Consider the following 20,539-nt stretch of genomic DNA (forward strand, 5'->3'; position numbering starts at 1 on the left):
TTGCACTGTGTTGACTTGGTCACAGATAGAGCTGGGGGAGGCATCTGCTGAGGCTTCTTCGGGCTCAGCTGCATCAGTAAAGTTAGGGACTTGGACAGGATGCAAAAGGTATTGTAGAAGGGGACAATGGCAGCTGATTGGGCATAAAGATTGAGGGAAAGGAGAAGAGTTAAATATGGCTTTAAGGTTTCCAGTTCGGGTGACTAGGAGGGTAGTGGTGTCATCAAGAGAAAAGGGAGGGGAAGCTAGGTGGCCCAGTAGATAGAGCACCAGCCCTGAAATCGGGAGGACTTGAGTTCAAATATGGCCTCAGATACAAAACACTCACTAGCTGTGTGACACTGGGCAAGTCACTTAACCTCAACTGCCCTCACCAAAAAAAAAAAAAAGGAAACTAGGAAGGAGGGCAGGGTTTGAGGAAGAGATGATGAGATAATGAATACCCAGTTTTAGAAATACTGAGCTAGAGAGATCTAATGGATGCAAATGTGGGGCTGGAAGGAAGGAAATAAGCAAGTACTTGTCAAGGACCTACTATGTGCTAATGCCGGGGGACTGGGATGAAAGAAGAGGATCAGGCATGAGTATGTAGAAGTCACGAGCTCAGAAGTGGTGACGGAATCCATAGGGGTGGGCGAGATGTCTAAGGAACAGGGCGCTTTATTTCTTTGTGTGGGTCATGGACCCCGTGGCAGCATGGTGAAGCTTCTTAAGCCTCCTGTGGACCCCTTCTCAGAGCCACATTGATTGCCCACATTCATACTCAATGGAAACGCTAAATTTCAGTTAGAGGTTGGTGAAAATGAAGATGTAAATTTTTCTTTTTTCATTCAAGTTCAATGACCTCCTGAAATCTATCCACAGATAGACAGATTTGTGGACCCAAGTGAATGGCCCTTGGCTTAGAGAGAAAAGCCTGTATAACTAAAGGGAGCTTTAAGACAGGCACTCAGAATGCCCACAGCTTTGCTTCTGGTACCTGGAAGTATGGCAGAAATGATTAGTTATTTAAACTAGGCAACTCTTGGTCACCTACACAATATAGACAATATTAAACAATGAACTACCCAGGAGGATTCAGGTTTGCTGTTGCAATGTAATCAGTTGCAGAGACACACAGAAGGACTACCTCCTGCTCTAAGCCCTGGCATCTTTCTAGGAGGGTTTTTTTTTTTAAGGCAATTGGGGTTAAGTGATTTGCCCAAGGTCACACAGTTAGTAAGTGCCATGTGTTTGGTCTGAGGCTGGATTTGAACTCTGTCTTCCTGATTTCAGGGCTGGTGCGCTATTCACTGCACCACCTAGCTGCCCCTAGGAGGGTTTTAATAAGATGAGAACAATATGTTTCCTCACCTTTCAAGCCTGTTACTTGCCTTTCTTTATATCTGCAGAACTTAGCCTGGTGCCTGGTATATAGTAGGTGCATAATAATGCTGGCTGACTTGACTTGGGATCCTTAACTGGGAATAAGCTAGGGACTCTCAATTCAACATGGGTTTTTGGAACTGCCTATAGCAGCTCAAAGAAGTGGAACCTGTGCATGCTGCCCACAGCTAGGCTTTCAGGCCTTGCAGGCCTTGTAGTCACAGAGATAAGCCTGGCCCCAACTGTGACATCGGGGGAACCTCCCTGATACTGAATGCTTTCCTGATATAAGGGGGCATGAGTTTTACAGAAGAAGCCCAATCCCCTAATTGAAGATATAGAACAATGAACTCTAGCACCCTGCTCCATTTTCAAGGGGTTACCATTACAGACCACTCCTTCTTTTCCTGACTGACTCTGTCCTTTTGGAGTTCACATCCATGCGACTTCATGACTGGATGTTGTTCTCAGGTTTACATAAACATATCTAGACACAGACATGGCTTGGGACAACACCTTAAATTTGCCTCTGTTGGGAGCAAATCTTTATAGCTGCTGATAAAGAAGAATTTGGCTTTTCAGGTCTTATGGCTGTCAAGTCTAAGTCAGGCAACGTTTGTTTTTTTTCTCCAAAGTCACGGTAGTCCAAAAAAAAGAAAACTCTAACATGGCTCCAAGTGGTCCCATTTATTGAAAAAGCCTTGGGTCTATCATACTTGCTAGTAAAAAGGGGGTATATGGAATAAAAACAGATGGAAGAGGGAGAAAGAGAAGAACAGAATGGCAGGGAAAGAAGGAAGGAAGGAAGGAAAGAAGGAAGGAAGGAAGGAAGGAAGGAAGGAAGGAAGGAAAAGGAAGGACTTAGTAAAACTCATAATCTATTACATACTAGGTTAGTCCATAATCATCTTTTCCCCATTCATATGACATACCTAAATGTCAATACAATTCAACCATAAAACCCAGTTACTTCAAGGTCAGAGGTAATAAGACTGATGCCTTTAAAGCTAAATAATTAAAAGGAAATCCAAAGCAATTTTTTTCCTTTGCAGGGGATTACTCTGGAATTCTTTTTCAATGTGCCCCACAAACAAGCTGAGCTTGACCTAGATCCTCATTAAGCAGAGTCCGAGGCAGACTGAAGGGCCTCTTCAAAGGTCACTTAGTTCATCTTGCATCTAAGCAGGGTGCTTCCCGCCCCCCTCCACTCCCCATAACGTCACTGATGAGTGGGCCAATGGTCTCTGCCTGAGGACCTCCAGTGACGAAATCACTGCCTCCGGCACTAACAATATGAGGTACTAGGAATTTTTTAGTCTTCAGCTGGATTCCACCTTTTTGAAATGTCTACTCACTGCTCCTCCTTCTGTCCTCTGGAACAACATATAAGAAGCCTAATTTTTCCTCCAGATGGTAGTCCGCACACACTTGAAGACAGGAATCATCCCTCCCTGCCATGTCTTCTGTTCTCGAGGCCAACGGTATCCAACTCAAATATAAACAGAGGACACTAAACTGTACCTAAGGACTTCTGTGGGCCACATATTGACTTAAAAAACCCACATATTAACATTACGTTTTATTGTGTTTTTGTGTATTTTGTCAAATATTTCCCAATTTCATTTTAATCTGGTTGGGGCAGCACTCAGGAGTTGATAACTCAGCTCTAGGTAAACCATACCTGGACCTTTTACTTTTTAGCCAGTCCTCATATGACACACTCTCCAGTTGCCTTCCTGTTCTGATCACCCTCCTTCTGGATACGTTCCAGCTCATTAATGTCCTTTCCACAGTGTGATACCCAGACCTTAACACAAAGCATTTTACAGATAAGGAAACTGAGGCCAAACAAGTAAAATGACTTGCCCAGAGTCACTCAGATAAGAAGTATTGCAGGTGAGATTCAAATTCACATCTTGTGGTTCCAAGCCCTGCATTCTCTCCACTGCACCACATCGCATCTTTCTTGTTCTGCACACTAGGCTTCCATTAATGTATCTTAAGACATCATTCACTTTTCAGCTTCTGTAGAACACTCAGTAACAGTTAACAGGTTCCCCCCGCAGTCTTTTCTTCTCCAGACTAAACCAGGAATGGCATGGCTTCTCACCATTCTGGTCACGATCCTCTTGACAGACTGCACTTTAGCCTTCCTAAAAATCTGGTACCCACAAGTACTAATCAGCTGCAGCAAAGCAGGCAGAAGATATTCCTTTCTTGGCCTAGTTTTCTACCTCTGCCAGACTGGGCACAATGCCAGGGAACCTTAAGATCCTGGGTTCTCCATTTCTCTCTCTCCCAAGATCCCAGTTAATCTCATTATCCCTAATACAGTATTTAGACATAACACCTATAGACACACTCTAAAGGATTATGTGAACATTTGGAAAAACTGGTGAGAGTATAGGTCCAACATGTGGCTCTAGAACCAGAACAAGAGGGATGGAGGGAAGAGGGGGAGACATGAAGAGATGAGAGAGAGTGAATGCAAACACAGAAAAGAGACGAGGAGGACTGGAGTGTAAAGCTTTATTATAGCCAGAGAGGCAAGTGATGGCAGTGTACCAAGGTCACTTCTAATTTAGCCCATCTAATTGGCAAACATGTTTCCAAATGGCTATCATCTCACAGGGCTCAGAATTAATGAAGCCCGATTATTTTCATTACCTTCATCTGAGATAGAGAAAGAGTGAAACAGTGAGCACAAAAGCAGGCTAAGAAAGCTGGAGGGGTGGCCATGAAAGCCACTGCGCAAACAGGTAAAACACTATTCTCGAGACACGGATAGAAAAGAAAAGAAAGACCTGAAGACTGGTTGTCTTGAGTTGTTTCTTACTTAAGAAAAATAAACTCAATAGCTAAGGAAAAGAGAGGACGAAGATTAGAGAACAAATTCTAGATAGGTGCCACAAATGGGAATGTGAGGAAACAATGGCCCATGGGACAGATGAAGCAGGGAGAGCTGGAGATGCTACATAGGAGAAAAATGCGGGGGGGGAACCTGAATAAACACTACAAAAGAGAAAGAAGAAAGAGGGGTAAAGATCAAGTTGTTAGTGGGGGAGGGAGAGCGCTGCTCAAGGACTAATCTCTTCTTCTCTTTTGACAGGATCCATCAGGTTGGGTAGACACAGAATAAACCACATCTCATCTGCATTTAAGGAGTTCTCTGCAGAAGCCATGTGGTTCCAGAATGACAGTGAAGTAGCTGTCATTGGAAAGAGGATTAGGCTAGTTTCGAGCAGCTGAAGTATCAAAATAGTCTTTTCCAAATTAATTAATTGGTCATTAACAACACTCCACTAACTGCAGCTCCCACCCTTGCAAACAAACAAACAAACATCCCCACCAGGAATGAGGGGCCCAAGTATGGGGACAGCATGGCATTCATTGGCACCTACTGTATACCACAGGTAAACAGGCAAGAAGGAGTATGAGAAACTAAAAATTCAGATCTGGCTCTCTAGTGATACCTTCAGAGTGATTTCCTCTCATTTTCCCCAGTTTTTGTAAACTTCCCCTTTTCATAGATGGTCTGTACCAATCCTGCCTTGGGCTCTGCTGTTGGTGGGTCATACAGTTAAGCAGGAAGGGTGCGACTCTCTAAGGACAGGGCCAATCCTGGTCATTCCCCAGCAGAACGTATTCTTCCAGCCTCCTTGTTGGTATAAAAAGAAGGGGGCCCATGAAAGACACAGATATGAGATGCAGAGCATAAGCAAGCAGCCGTTACCATGGCAACAGACATATTAGACACTGCAGGTTCCTGAAAGCTGTCTGATAAGGTATTATTAACTGAAGCCTCCTCAAAACACTCTCCATTTACAACTGAACGGAAAGACATTGTGTAGAAAGTAATCTACTTCCATTTATCGGGGTGGAATTAACTTTTAGTGGGAATGAAATCTGTTTCAAGCTTGATTCTGAGGTCTCAGACCAAAAGGGCAAAAATATTTATGGGAATTAACAGAATTATATACCCCGGACAATGCCTACGTTTGGGAGGGACTGTATTTCTTTTGGGTTTTTGTGTCTTTTTCTATCTGCAGTAGAAGGAAATATCTAATTGGGTCACAAACCCTCTCTTAATGACAGGAAGGCAATCCTTTCTCTTTTGATGATATCTTTTCAGTAACACCAAAGGAAACAATAGTCCACCGAGGTACACAACAGAACTCCTGAGACCTAGATCCCACAGAATTCATCTTTTTCCATCTTGAACTGGCCATCCCATTTCTGAACACAGTATCCCTAGGAAGGGCATCTCAAATATGAAATTTAAATGCAGTCAAAAAAAAGAGAGAGTCATAAAAATCTCTAATGCCTTTTATCAGGTGACCTAGGGCCTTACCAAGCCAAATTTAGTCATTCTTATGAGACAGGGGTTGGCAAGGCTAAAATTTCCAAAAGCCAAACAGGTACGGAAGAAGGATGTAAGCCCACTCCTTGGCCAGGTTTATTTCCCATCCTCTAACCATTAGAAAATAACCTTTCTTAGAGAAAAAAAGAATAGTCAGCTACATGACACAGTGGATACAGCACTGAGGCTAGAGTCGAGAAGACCTGAATTCAAATCTGACCTCACTTACTAGTTGTGTGACCCTGGGCAAGTCACTTAACCCTGTTTGCTAAATGAGCTGGAGAAGGAAATGGCAAATCACTTTATTATCCTTGCCAAGAAAACCCCAAATGGAGTCACAAGGAGTCACACACGATTGAAAAATGACTAAACAAGGAAAGAGGAAAAGGATACAGGAGTCCAGAATTTGGGCATATGGATTTAACTACTTGACTTTTTCACATGAAAACCATCTCTTTTAAGTAGGCTGGCTCCTTTTGTAACTCTTACTATTCAATTATCTTTTTTTTTTAAACAGAGTAAACATAACTTCTTTTAGAATGAAGGGCTGCATTGACATTTCTTTAGACTACAGAATTTAGTCATTGTCTGAATGGCACTTCTCACCGGATGCTGTATTCATGGTTTCCTGCTCCAGTTGGCTTGAAATAAACAGATGCCAGGCACTGATTCCTTCACTTGGTTGACAGTGACATTAATCAATCAATAATTTTACTCTCATGGCTAAATGTCTAATAAGATCATGACAGAAAGTGACCCCTCTGGACACGATCCTACCCACATACAAATGACAATCCCCATGTTGTCAAAATAACAAAAAGCCTTTTTTTTTAAAGCACCATGATGTTCTTGCTAGAAGATTAATTCAGGGGGAAAATCACTAACTTTGGAGGCACAGGACCTGAGTGAGGCAAGTCAGTGAGCATTTATTAAGCACTTGTGATATCTTCAGTTGAAATGCCAACTGTACTCCTTACTACTTCTGGGACACCCTGGGCAAGTCATAAGTCCTCTTGGACTCGGTTTCCTTATCTGTAGGATGAAGGGGTTGGACTAAAGACCTCTAATGTCTCCTTCCAGTTCTATGATCCTATAGACTCCATTGATCTGGCCACTATCTCGGGCATCTTAACTCTGTGTGTGTGTGTGTGTGTGTGTGTGTGTGTGTGTGTGTATACATACATGTACATATACATGTAGAGAAGGAGCGAGAAAGACTTCTAGTCTTACTGCTGAGTATATAATACCTCCTTTAGTGATATACAACTATCCTGTAGCAATATTACAGATGAGATAAAATATTTTTATTAAATTTATGATATATTTGTAAATATTTAAAGGTACCTTTTAAAATTTTATCTATTTTATTTTGAGATAACATTCTCCCACAAACATCCATACAAATCCCCCCAACTAATTTCATTGCCTCCTCCAAAGTTCTGCTTATTAACAGAGAAGAGGGATGGTCCTACTAACTTCATCAGAATGGTATCACAAATGACTGCTGCTGCACCTTTAGAGATGCCTTCCAGGGAGATGTCCCAGGTAACAACAAACAGAGAGCTGTAATCATCATCTAATTGAGAAGATTCTCAGCAAAGTTCTTAATCATCACCTTACCCTAGTCGATTACCAAGTATCTGTTATATGCCAGGCACTGCGTTTTGTGCTAGGGATTCAAAGATGAGTGAAAACATGGGCCCTGCCTCAAGGATCTCTCATTCTAAGAGGGCAGACAACATGGAAATCATCATACACATATAACATATATACAGTGTAAGTGGGAGATAGTCTTAGAGGGAAGGTATTATGGGGGCATGGTTAATGGAGTCAGGAAGAACTGGGTCCAAATCCATTCTAGCTGTGTGATCCTGGGCAAGTCACTCAACCCTGTCTGCCTCAGTTTCCTCATCTGGAGAAGGAAACGGCAAACCACTCCAGTGTCTTTGCCAAGAAAACCCCAAATGGGGTCAAGAATAGTTGGACCTGAAGGGTGAACAATAACAACAAAACGATATGTGGGAGGGAGGGGTACAGACCAGGAAAGACTTCATGCACAAGGCAGGACTTGAGCTGAATCTTGAAGGAAGTCAGAGATATTAGCAAGTGGAGCTGAGGAGGGAGAGGATTCTAGGTGAGGTGGGCATGTGAGCCAGGGCATTGTGTGCCTTGGTTTTAAAGGGAGGACTTTACATTTGATCCTGCAGGTAGCCAGGATCCACTGTAGGTGGTAGAGGGATGACATGGGCAAGCCTGTGCTTTGGGAAGATCACTCTGGCAACTGGAGGATGGAGTTGACTAAGAAGCTATTGTAATAGTCGAGGTGTGAAGGGATGAAGCCTGCACCAGGAGGGGGGCAGCGTCAGAGGACAGAAAGGGGTGGATTCAAGAGATGCTGTAGAGACAGATAAAAGGTTTGGCAACAGGTTGGATATGGGATGGCGAGTGAGACTGAGGAGTCAAGGACTCATAGACCGTGAACCCAGGTGACCAGGAGGATGGTGGTACCTTTGGTGATAATTGGAACATTCAAAAGAGGGCAGACTTTTTGGAGAAAGATAATGAATTTTGTTTTGGATATGGTGAATTTGAAATGCTCACGGGACGCCCAATATGAGATGTCTCAAAGGTGGCTGATGTGATGAGACTGGAGCTCAGGAAAGGGTTAAGGATGGTCATGTGGCTCTTGAAATCATCAGCACAGAAATGATCATTGAACCCATGGGGGATGATGAGATCCACACATGAGAAGAGGGCTCAGTCTCCCCCTGCCAACTTGGGGGACACTCATGGTGAGTGGACACAACCTGGATGATAAGTCATCAAAAGAGAATGAGAAGTAATGGTCCTATAGTCAGGAGGGCAACTCGGAGACAGCAGTGTCATGGAAAGCGAAAGCAATGAGTAACCAAAAGAACAACGTGACTGATAGTATCAAAGGCCGCGGACAGGGTCAAGAAGGATGAGGACAGGGAAAAGGCCATTGGATTTGGCATTTAAGAGATCAGTGGTAACTTTGGAGAGAGCAGTTTTAGCAGGATGATGAAGCTGCAAGACAGACTGCAGAGAGCTAAGAATTAAGTGAGAGGAGGTAAAATAGACGCACTGATTGTAGATGGCTTTCTCAGAGTGTTTAGCCATGAAAAGAAAGAGAGCCATAGCCAGACATCTAGCAGGGTTGGGGAGGGGTTTTTAAAGATGGGAGAGACATGAGTGTACGTTTGTAGGCAGCAGGGAAGCAGTCAGTAAACAGAGAGAGATTAAAGATTAGTGAGAGAATGGAGATCACAAAGAGGGCAATCTCCTGAACGGGATCAAGAGTACATGAAAAAGAATCTGCCTTTAACATGAAATATGTTTTATTAGTATGATCATAAATTAGACAATATAATTCAAGGGCTTTTCAAGGCTTAGAGCATGAAATACATGTTAGTTATTAGTTAATTTATTGATATCCTATGCTTCACATTTACTTTCCTATTTGCACCTTTCCCTCTCCATCTTTTAGAAAAAAGGATGCGCTTTATTTTCTATTCTAAATCAGACATGCAAAGTATATCTTTAAGAGGCCCAAAGTTCCAAGGCTTAAATGAAATTAGACCAATAATATAATCACACTATAAGCACAAACTTGAACAAGGACTGAAAACATTTCTGTTCCTCTGCTGGCTGCCAAAGCTCTCCAATCATCAGATGCCTCCTTGTAAAGAGGCTGCTAAGTGAAAAGGTTGGTGAAAATTTTGGGTTCCATTATCATATTTGCAACCATCTACTCTTCCTCTTAGAGACAACTTTTCAATGACTTCCACAAGTTCATGTGAAAATTGCCGTTTAAAAATATTAATGAAAAAACTGGCATTAAATTTTCCTCCACATATCTTTAAGAGGACTGTGTGTTGCTTGTGAGAGCTTCTCACTGATCATCTACCAAAGTAACTTCAACAAGCAGTACTCATAATGGGAATAGCAAATAAATGCAATAATTTAGCAAGAAAAATAACAGACCGGGGATACCTGCAAATTATATTTGTGCAACTTTCACATCGCAATGTCGACTTTTAGACAACCTATGTCACCACAGCCACGTCTTAAGAGAAGTGGCTGACAACTTTCTAGCATCGCACTGCTTACAGATTAACTGCGGATGATTTATCCCATTTGGTGTTTTTATAGCAGATGTCTCAAGAGGTATTTATGACAGCAGCCCCCCGCTACCTGGCTGAGAAAACTCATCAGGCATTATCTGCATTATATTTGAACAGTTTTCAACTTAATAAGTGACCCGAACCATTAAAATAGGAAATGACTGCTGTCTTCACGTATCTGTAAGAGAAGAAGGACTGGGAGAGTTATGCTCTCCTTCCTTTCATGGCTAAATGCTTTGAGAAAGCCATCTACAGTCAGTGCATCTATTTCACCTCCTCTCACTTAATTCTTAGCTCTCTGCATATTGTCTTGTAGCTTCATCATCCCACTAAAACTGCGGTCTCCAAAGTTAGCACTGATCTCTTAAATGCCAAATCCAATGGCCTGTTGGGAGATCAGCCCAATGAAACCAAATTAGGAATGATGAGTAAAAGTCTCAAAAAGGCAAATATGGAGGATTGAGGAAAGGGGGAACTTCCCAACAATTCGAGCCATCTAAAAATAGAATGAGTAGCCTTGGGGGATGACAGGCTCCCTCCTCACTCAAGGTCTTCAAGCAGAGGCTTAGAGGGCCAACTTGTTGGATGTGAGGTAGATAGGATTCTTGTTCAGGTACTGATTGGCCTAGACTGTCTCTGGAGTCCTTCTGAACTCAGATTTTTGGGATCCTCTAGCATTTCAGGTCAGAACTGAAGTGATAACTTTTAGCAATGCTCCCCAAGAATCTGAGTAAGCGCAAACTGCGGGGTGGCAAATTGGCTCCTCGTATGCAGTTCGCTATTCTCTGCATTGATGAAAAACGGACAAGTTCGGCTTGCCCTGCGCATCTAAGGAGCCCTATAGATAATGTGTCCTAACACGGTTAGCCAGATGTCCTGAGAGGAGGAAAGGATTTAGGGGAATTTAATAAATAAATACAAATTCACCTCTAATGGGGCGACGATGTGCTAAGGTTAAGTCCCTTCCATCCCAGGGGAAGTGAAAGAGGCTTTTGTTCTGCTTTGTTACAGAATTTAGTGGATTTTCTCTGCTGGTTCTCCCCACAGCAGCTCTCAGGGAAGCAAGGGATGGGCGCCTTGACCTACCGTCATGATGAGCTTTTCGACACAGTCCGGAGCCACGCTGTGCAGGTGGGTGAGGTGCAGCTGCAGGTGAATCTTGTTGTTCAGCATGTCCTGGCAGAGCGGGCAGCGCAGCATGGGCTGCACCGAGTGCTGGGTCATGGCGTGCACCCGAAGCCTGTTCACATCGGTGTTACTGTACTTACAGTATGGACACTGGAACATCTGTGCGAGAAGGGAGAGAGAGATAGATGCCCACCAGCACCGGGCTCTCCTCCCCGCCCCTCTTCCCATCGGCGCCGCTGAGATCAGCTGCCAGGGCCCCTGCCTCCCAAACTGGGCTGAGCCACGTGCCTCACCTGCTCTGATCTAGCCTCCTCTGATGTTTTGGGTCGCTTGGAAGAGAGGGGGGGCTCCGAGCTACTCGGGAAGGATGCACGTTTGGAGGCTGCAGGACAGTCTGGGAGCTCCTTCTCAGCTTGGCTGGACGATGCTACAAGAGAAAATGGAATCTACATTATGATATCTGTGGCGGGCAAGCTGCAATGGGGTTGCTGCTGGGTGAAAACCAATATCCATTTATAGCACAGGATTTCTTGAAAAACCAAGATTCCAGGAGGATGAGCATCCAAGCTGGTAAACATGTTGGAAAGGAAGTGACTTTCTTCTCACTCTCAGCTAGTGCTTTAAAGACTAGGAAAGGAAAAGGTAAGGCGCTGGGATAAAAAGTCTTGGAAGGGGATTTGGGTGGCTCTGAGCTAAAAACACACAACCCCGCCTGGACTCCCCAGATCAGGAGCTAAGCTCTTGCTTGGGAAGTGTGAATGTGTGTGTGTGTGTGTGTGTGTGTGTGTGTAAAATCAAATGAGGGAAGATTTGCAAAGCACTTTGCAAATCTTAAAATGCTACATAAACGCTGTTGTTACTATTATTATCACTAATAAGTATATTGAGAGGGCAGGTGGCTCTTTGTGATTACCACCAGCATTAAGATTCATTAGGTTCACTCACCCACAGGGATTAGCCTCCATCTTTTGGCCCCCAAAGCTCTGCACTACATTAAAAGAAGTGGCGCTCTAGAGAAAGTCAAATTAACAAGTTTATTAAATGCCTACTACAAGATAGGCACTATACTAACACTCGGGATACAAAAAAAGGCAAAAGACAGTCCCTGCCCTGAAGGAGCTCCCACTCTAATGGAGGAGACAACACACAAACAAACACACAAACAAAGCAAGATATCGACAAGATGAATTGAGGGGTAGGGTGGGGTAGTCTCAGAGGAAAGGCATTAACATTAGTGTGTCTGCACTAGAAAGTTTTGTTCTCAGCTAACAGGAATATTCTGGATCACATTCTAGTAGACGCTCTAGGGAAAAACTCACTTGAAAGCTAGCTCTGAGGAAAAGCATCTCTACCCTGCTGACCATATCCACCCATCTATTTCTTCAGTCATTCTTAATGTGAGAGAGAACCATCTGAAATCTAGGTGGTGGAAAACAACAACACGGAAATACTAGAGGAGTGAGTCTTGCTCTGGGAAGTTTCTTTGACATGAAATTAGCAAAATTAATTATTTACTCATAGCAGTACCACTTCTCTACCATAGCATGGTGCAAACTCCAAGACAGTAAGTTGAATGGGTGGGTGTGATTGGCCATAGGGAGTCCCTAAAAGTTGGCTTTTTGGTAACTCATACCACAAATCTTCTGTGCAAGATAGCTAAAGGTTTTAGACTTTTGCTGTAACTAATGGCATTGGCTATATGGCAATGGTAGGAGAGGAGCAGGGAGGAGAGGAGAGGAGCAGGGAGGAGAGGAAAGGAGCGGAGAAGAGAGGAGCAGAGAGGAGAGGAGAGGAGAAGAGAAGAGAAGAGAAGAGAAGAATTCTTTTTGGAGACCATAGACCTCACTGTATCTTCATGTGATCTGGCACTTGGGTCATACAGTGAGAAAAAGCTAATTTCTGCTCCTTGGCACAACCATGCTTAGTCTTATTCTGCTTAACTATCTCGAAAATTTTTCTACTTTACGCTTAGCTCTGGGATTTGTTTTGACATGGACACAAAGATACTGTCTTTATGTACATGTACTTTAATAAACAGTTTTAGAAAATCAATTTTATTCATTAAAACCATAAGGCCACAAAATATATTTTTAAAAAATGTTAAATGCAGGAAATATTCCAGGAAGTTGATGCTCTTCCCAGAATGCACATCTTGTGACCTTTAACCCCAGTGTCTTGGTAACCTGGTCTACATAAGTTTGCAAGGCATCTATTATTTAAAAACTACAAAGACAAGCATATTACATACAGACCCCTCCTCCTCCCAACACACACATTCATAACAGTACTTTAATCTGTCTCGAATCGACTTCAAACCCATTTCGCTCTTAATGGGAGTTATTCATTTTCACTTGAAAGGTAATACATGACTGCTGGATATTTAATGTGATGGATTGGCTGCCGATTAACTAGGTGCTGTAACATTCTAGGCCGGTTCCCCCACGGCCCACTTCCCATCTTCTATCCCCACTGCAGGCTTGATTGAGACTACAGAATCCTCTTTTTTTTTCTCCTGGTCTTTGGTGGGCACAGTCAGGGAACTCTTTGGCTTTATTTCTTCTGTGATAGAAAACCTTTTCTTGAGGTAACTGTTTACTCCAAAGCATGTCCCTTTCCCACACTGAGTCTAAAACAATCTTCCCTTTTGTAGTGCTTCATTTAAAAATGGACAAAAGTATTAGTGATTTAAATATATGTAAAAGATAAATTAAATTAATAAATTAAATAGAATCAAATATATGTAAAAGTGACTGTTTGGATGTCCATTGGTAATGAACGTCATATTTTCTCCTCCTGTCCTTTTCCTCTTTACCATTGGTGAGGATTACAGGAGGAATCTGTTTAGTTTCCGAGCATGTGAAAGACCTGTTAACAATTTTCCATAGCTAAGACAACATGGGAATTTTGAATCCGCTCCCACCCTGTTTTACCATTCCCCTCCAACTCTGTCCTTGACCCCTTATCTGACCTGTAACACTCCCTGCCAGCTACAAGACTATGACCCAGCACAGTGGACAGATGCCACTCTGCTTTCTGCTTTTCATGACGAAAGCTCACCCACTGACTGGTGATGGCAACCACCCAATTTATTTCACTTGAGCACAACAAACGACCAAATTAAATAACCTAGTATAGACCTAGTCAATTTGCAGAATTAAAAAAAAAAAGTCTACCTAACATTCTTCTTGACATGGCCCAACCCTCCCCCCTTTAAAACTGAACATATTGTAACAAAGTTGCTTTCTCAGTAATACAACCACACTGCTACAATGTAAACCATGCCTACCAGGTGAAAATGCTTTGGGGTTTTCTCTTAAGGAAAACTAACAGTTTTATTTGATACAAGTGCTCAGATATGGGTTACCTTGTGGCCAGTGGCAATAGCTACCCAGCAGATTTCTCATCAGTTAAAGTCAAAAAGATCTCAGGGACACAGAATTCCTGTTAAGTCCCAAGTTCAAGTCTTTTTGCTGGTCCCTGGGTGATCATAGGGGAGTGGTTCCAATAGTTAGGTTAACTACAGCTGACACAGTCCCCTCCCCATGATGACCTTGGACATTAAAATGTCAGTGTCAATCAGGAAATGAATCATCAGGGCAGAGTGAGCTGAAATCTAGGAGGAAGTTGCCCATTGGGCTTTGTGGATGGGATTTCTATTAGGGGACTTGGGATGGATTGGGATTTACTCAAGCTTCCTCTTCCTTGAGCTTCAGAAGACACAGGGTCTCAATACCAACTAGTATTTCAATCCTTTCAGTCTTTACTTATAACCTTTTGGATTTAAATGACTGTCAACTGAACCGGCAAATGGGGAAGAGAAAGTGAGAGTTTACTCTTTTCTGTTAATCCTGTTGAGACATTTTTAAACTTCATTTTGAGCTCCCGGGCGAGCAATGCAGAACATCCACTTTCTAACTCCACAGATGACTTGTCATTTTAACCGCACAATGGCTTCTTATTAATACAAAAGAAAAAGACCTATGGAGAAATGAACATTTTGGTGACAGACACAAAAAGCCGCAAATGATAACTGACCATCAAAAAAATCTAGAGTTAAGTCTTTGAGGCCACAATAGTGTGTCAAAGCATCAAAGCAATGCCTGAGTTTATCAGGTTTGGTCATTTTTCTCATTTAAAACAGCTCTATCATTTTCCCTAGATGTGTTAAAATAGGGGATATCTTTCACTGACCACATCTTGGGCTGCTTTTGGCACTTCAAAAAGGATAAAGAATATGGGGGGGGGGGGAGTCACGTGAACTCTTGTGCTCTAGAAAAGACTTTCCACTGTGCTGCTACTAGGTGAACAGAATATTACGATCCAGTGAAATTCTGGATCAAACACACATGGAAACCCAACATGATTTTGTGTTACAGATGCCTGTTCACATCAACTGCCAGAACTATGTTTTATTTTATTTGTGTCTAACATGTATGGTTTCGGTTTTTGAAGAGAAGGGAATTTTACTTCTGTAAGGAGCTATATAGACATAAAAGTCACTGAGGTGGCAATGGAAAGTACTGCTATATCTTTGGTCTGTAATAAAGAAAATTTAAAGTAGGTTCTCATTGATTATTTTTTAAACAAAGCAATCATTCTCCCCACCCCCACTCCCAAGCTAATCCAGTCCTTTAACTGTAATAATCTGGCCAATGAAGCTGATGATGAAAGACTATACTGATGACCTTCTTCATACTAAATGTTGACCGGAAGCCACATAACAAAGGGCAGGATGCCTTATCATTTCTCTTAACTTCCTTCATATCCCAAGCAAAATAATTTTATTTCGAGGTAATTTTAGGAGTCAATACATGACTTTCATGTTAGAGCCCATCACTGTTAATATGTAAGGTTTTTCGATTTTCCTGATACCCTTTCTAGTTGCTACCCTGCTTCTGTGAAGTATTTATGTGACTACACATAACCAGAGTAAAAAAAAACCAGTCAGACAAATTTGGAGGGGTGTGTGTGTGCGCGTGTGTGTGTGTGTGTGTGTGTGTGTGTGTGTGTGTGTGTGTATGTATGTATGTGTAGAATCAGAGCAAAGGACCTCATAGCTTAATAGCCAGGGTGATCTCTAGGCTTAAACTAACTTCCTTCCTTCCTTCTTTCCTTCCTTCCTTCCTTCCTTCCTTCCTTCCTTCCTTCCTTCCTTCCTTCCTTCCTTCCTTCCTTCCTTCCTTCCTTCCTTCCTTCCTTCCTTCCTTCCTTCTTTCCTTTCTCTTCTTTCCTCCTGCCTCTTAATGGGGATACAACGGATCATATTAGTGACACTTCATAGAGTCACCATAAAGAAAACCTTCAGAATTGTAAAGTCCTACATGAATGTGAGATATCTTGATGAGTGGGGAGTGTATTCTCATTTGATGAATAAACTACTTTTAATGTATTTGAATGGGCTTAAAACAATTCTCAACCGTTTTAATCTTCCCCTTCCCCCCAAATCACTAGGTTTCCTTACTTGGTTCCTTTGTACTAGGAAATAAGGATATGCAAAGCAAAGGGAAAGTCTGGGTTCTCATTATTCCAAATTTCTAAACTGGATCAATGAGGTTTTTAACTAAAATGTAGAAGATCTCAGCCTTGTCTGTGGTCACCTAGAAGGTCAAAAGAGGACCCTACCACCCAAGCGATCTGACACTGAAACTGGTACCCCATCATCCCCAACCCAGCCCTGGAGGTAGAAGACCAGAGGGGCAGATCATCTGGGCAGTGTGGTCTCCACAATAAAGGATTTTGAGAATGAAATCAGAAGTGAAATGAAAATTTCACTCCCAGATTTCAGCCGCTCTTCCACTGGCTACTGGCTACAAAAGCCCTTTCTCTCGAGAAGCCACGGCTTCGTCAGAACTGTGCATTTATTGTGAATGAAATGCATTTCTGCCTCCTTCAGTATCCCAGTGGTCTCTTCTAAGATGCTAGCCAAGAGGAGTCGCATCCCAGCTCTAGTCAATCCAAAGGAAAGTTCCTTCACTTCTGATCTCTGTGTTGTTGGGAAGTTTCTTCTCCTACCATCTCTTCCTCATTAGCATATGCCATGTGGAGGTGGTGCTCACAAAAATGCTAACACTTTTCCTATTTGTAGCCCCAAAGTGAGCACCCAGAGGGGCCTGAGAAAGCCGACTGACATTTGATCCTCATTCAGAGGCCAAAGGCAGTAGCAACCACCCCCACTCCCCACTTCTGAACCATCAGCCTCTTTTAGCTAAAGTACCACTGACAGCCCCTCTGTCTAAACTTCCATCTTCTAACCCAGCAGCATAATGGAGGAGCCAATTAAATGATTATTAATTCATGCTACTTTCCGTAAGCCAGAGGTTCTCATCTCCCTGTATTCCGTAAACCAGCTTGCCACCTGCTCCAGAAATTTACAGCAGGGTTTGATCTCTCTCCATTGATTAAGGAAACACACACACACACACACACACACACACACACACACACACACACACACACACTAAACGGTTGGGGTAACTTTCCCCTAAAGTACAATGTATACATCGAATCATAAGAGGAACTGAAAATTTTGTTATAATTATATTTCTCTAATATTTACTCCTTACACAGAAAATCATGTTTGAACTTCCTTATTCCTCATTCTTCTCTCTTGAGTGGTACAGCAGAAATTTAGAATTTTCTGAGGATAGTTGTCTCTATTACTCTAAAGACAATGGCTTTTAACTTCCATCCCCAACAGTCACTATTTTAAAGAAATGTCATCTAAGGTCAAGTTGTTCTTGGCATCATCACTAGAATTTCATTGTGATTTTAGCCTAGGAGGTCAGGTCTACACTTTTCTCCTAGACATACCTATAGGGAAACTTCTGAAAAGTAGCAAGACAGGTTAAAACCTCCTTGTTTCTAGTGCCGAGAATAACAGGTTTAAGAAACCTACTTTGTTGCCATATATGGTTTTTAAATGTGAGTGTTCCAATGAGGCACTTAAGATATTTCAAAGGAAAACCATGAGACTTCTATGAATAAGAGGCAGGACACCTAATGAGGAATGGTTCTCAAACTGTGAGAATAAAGTTGGAGCCCCACCATTCAATGACTCAAGTGGTGATGACAGAGGGGAGGGCCTATTTCTTAGTTTCTGTTGTGCTTGGTTAAAACACTTTGGCATTAAATGCTGTCACAATCCTACCACTCAAGCGACTGCAAGCTGCAGGTTCAAGGACATTTTTAGGAATCATCACAGAAAAAGAATGCAATGGTCTGTAGGATAAAAGTAGACACTGAGATTTTCATCAATGACAGTAAATCCAAATCCAGTGCTTTGTGCTGAGGAGACTCTAAATGCTTCTTTTCAAAAGGCCCTTAAAACCTATAGAGAAACTCGTTGGTGAATATTAAGTTACCCTGTTGGCTTTGGAATCTCCTAATCAATATTTGTTGTCGTTCAGTTCTGTTGACTCTTTGTGACCCCATGGACCACACCACACCAGGCCCTTCTATCCCCCACTATCTCTCCAAGTCTGTCCAAGTTCATGTTCACTGTTCCCATGACACTATCTACACATCTTACCCTATGCCATCCCTTTCTCCTTTTGCCTTCAGTCTTTCTCAGCCTCAGGGTCTTTTCCAATGACTCCCGTCTTCTCAACATTTAGCCAAAGTATTTAAGCATCAGCTACCGTATCTGACTTCCCAGAGAATAGCCTGAATTTATTTCTTTTACTATTGCCTGATTTGACCTTTTTGCTGTCCAAGGAACTCTCAAAAGTCTTCTCCAGCACCACAACTCAAAAGTGTCGATTCTGCAGTGCTCAGCTTTCCTTACAGTCCAGGTCTCACTACTACTGGAAAAAACATAGCTTTGACCACATGGACCTTCGTTGGCAAGGTGATGTCTGTGTTTTTTACTGTTCTGTCCAGATTTGCCATAGCTTTCTTTCCAAGGAGCAAGCATCTTTTAATTTTATGGCTGCAGTCACCATCTGCAGTGATCTTTTAAGCCCAAGAACATAAAATCTGACACTGCTTCCATTGCTTCTCCTTCTATTTGCCAAAAATGATGGGACCAGTTGCCATGATTAGTTTTTTTGACGTTAAGCTTCAAGCCAGCTTTTAACTCTCTTCTATCATTTTCATCAAGAGGGTTCTTAATTCCTCTTCACTTTCTGCCATAAGATATTGTCTGCATATCTGAGAATGTTCGTATTTCTCCTTGTGACCTTAACTCCGGCTTTTGATTCATCCAGCCTGGCATTTCGCATGATGGACTCTGGATATAAGTTAAATGAATAAGGAGACCATATACATCCTTGCTGTACTCCTTGTCCTATCTTAAACCTATCAGCTGTTCCATGTTCTAACTGTTGCTTCTTGGACTGCATATGGGTTTCTCAGGAGACAAGTAAGGTGATCTGATACTCCCTTCTCTTTGAGGACTTGCCACATTTTTGTACTCTCTTTAAAGATGAAGACTGCATCATGTCTATTTGTCCTGTGGGACTTGTACCCATCAACACTAAAATCCTCCATAGGATTCATCCAATATCTCGTGCTTGCTTCCCTTCTCATTCACGCGGCCAATATCCTTCCTACTTCACATCTTCATCTCCTCTTACTTGAACAATCATGACAGTCTCCTCACTGGACTTTCAGCTTCCAATTTCTCCTTTCTTCAATTTCTCCCTTACACAGCCACAAAAATCATCTTCCCAAAGATCCAGCCGGTCGCATTCCTTTCCTTTCCATTGTTCCTTTTGCACAATTCTATGGTGCGACCGCCAGTGCACACAACTACTACGTATGTGCTTCTTTAACTGTCCGTCCTCTGGATCACCCACAACTTTAATTCTTTGGAGATTCTGTGACTTGCCTCCATACAACATCACTGGAAGATTATATATATTTTTAAAAATGGGCCTTTGTTTCAGGGGGGAAGGAAAATGGGGTCTTTAAAACCAAGTACAATTTCCTCAAGGCAGTCCAGCCCACTGTCCTATTTACTTCCAGATTTAGTTTACTATCTAGTCTCAGTATTCAGGATCTGTACTAATGGACCAGCTCTACAGGGTGTCCATCCAAATGAATTTTGTAGTATAGACAACAGGCATCATCTACTTCTCACCTCCCCACACCTCACCCCTGTATATACAGCTAGACTAAATGCTTGAGGGCTTATGGATTTCACTTAGTAGAGTCTGCAACATTTCTGGGCTGGATGCATACAGTACCATGTCATCTACAAACAGGAGCATCTTGAGGCCCTCACCACCTACACTGTACTTTCTACAAGGAATCTCTCTTCCATTTCAATTCTGTGCTGGGCATTCTCAATAATGGTGACAAATGTGTCTCCCTGTTTTATGCCTTGACTCATATTGAGAGGGGTAAATACATTTTCTCTGTTATATTGTTCAAGGAATTACAGGATTCTGAGGCACTCATGGGAGATACTTTGTTGGAGGACCGTCAGTAAGGTGACATGCTGTCAACAGTGAGTAGTCAGCTACGTGATCATGAAGACTTCTGTAGAATACCACTTGTGAATGCCTGTCTGTTGTTGCCTTCTCACACCTTCATCCTGGAT

The 20,539-nt window shown here is 42.4% G+C and overlaps 1 protein-coding gene across 1 annotated transcript in view; it reads right to left on the minus strand.

Moving 5' to 3' along the window:
- Positions 1 to 20,539, minus strand: part of ZFHX3 (zinc finger homeobox 3) — a 318,956-nt gene that overhangs the window by 41,429 nt on the left and 256,988 nt on the right. The window contains 2 exon segments of the mRNA XM_020963589.2: positions 10,957 to 11,157; positions 11,292 to 11,425. Coding sequence (XP_020819248.1) covers positions 10,957 to 11,157; positions 11,292 to 11,425 — 335 coding nt within the window.

This window comes from Phascolarctos cinereus, unplaced genomic scaffold (genome assembly GCF_003287225.1).
Source record: "Phascolarctos cinereus isolate Bilbo 61053 unplaced genomic scaffold, phaCin_HiC Scaffold_2;HRSCAF=192, whole genome shotgun sequence".
Taxonomy (NCBI): domain Eukaryota; kingdom Metazoa; phylum Chordata; class Mammalia; order Diprotodontia; family Phascolarctidae; genus Phascolarctos; species Phascolarctos cinereus.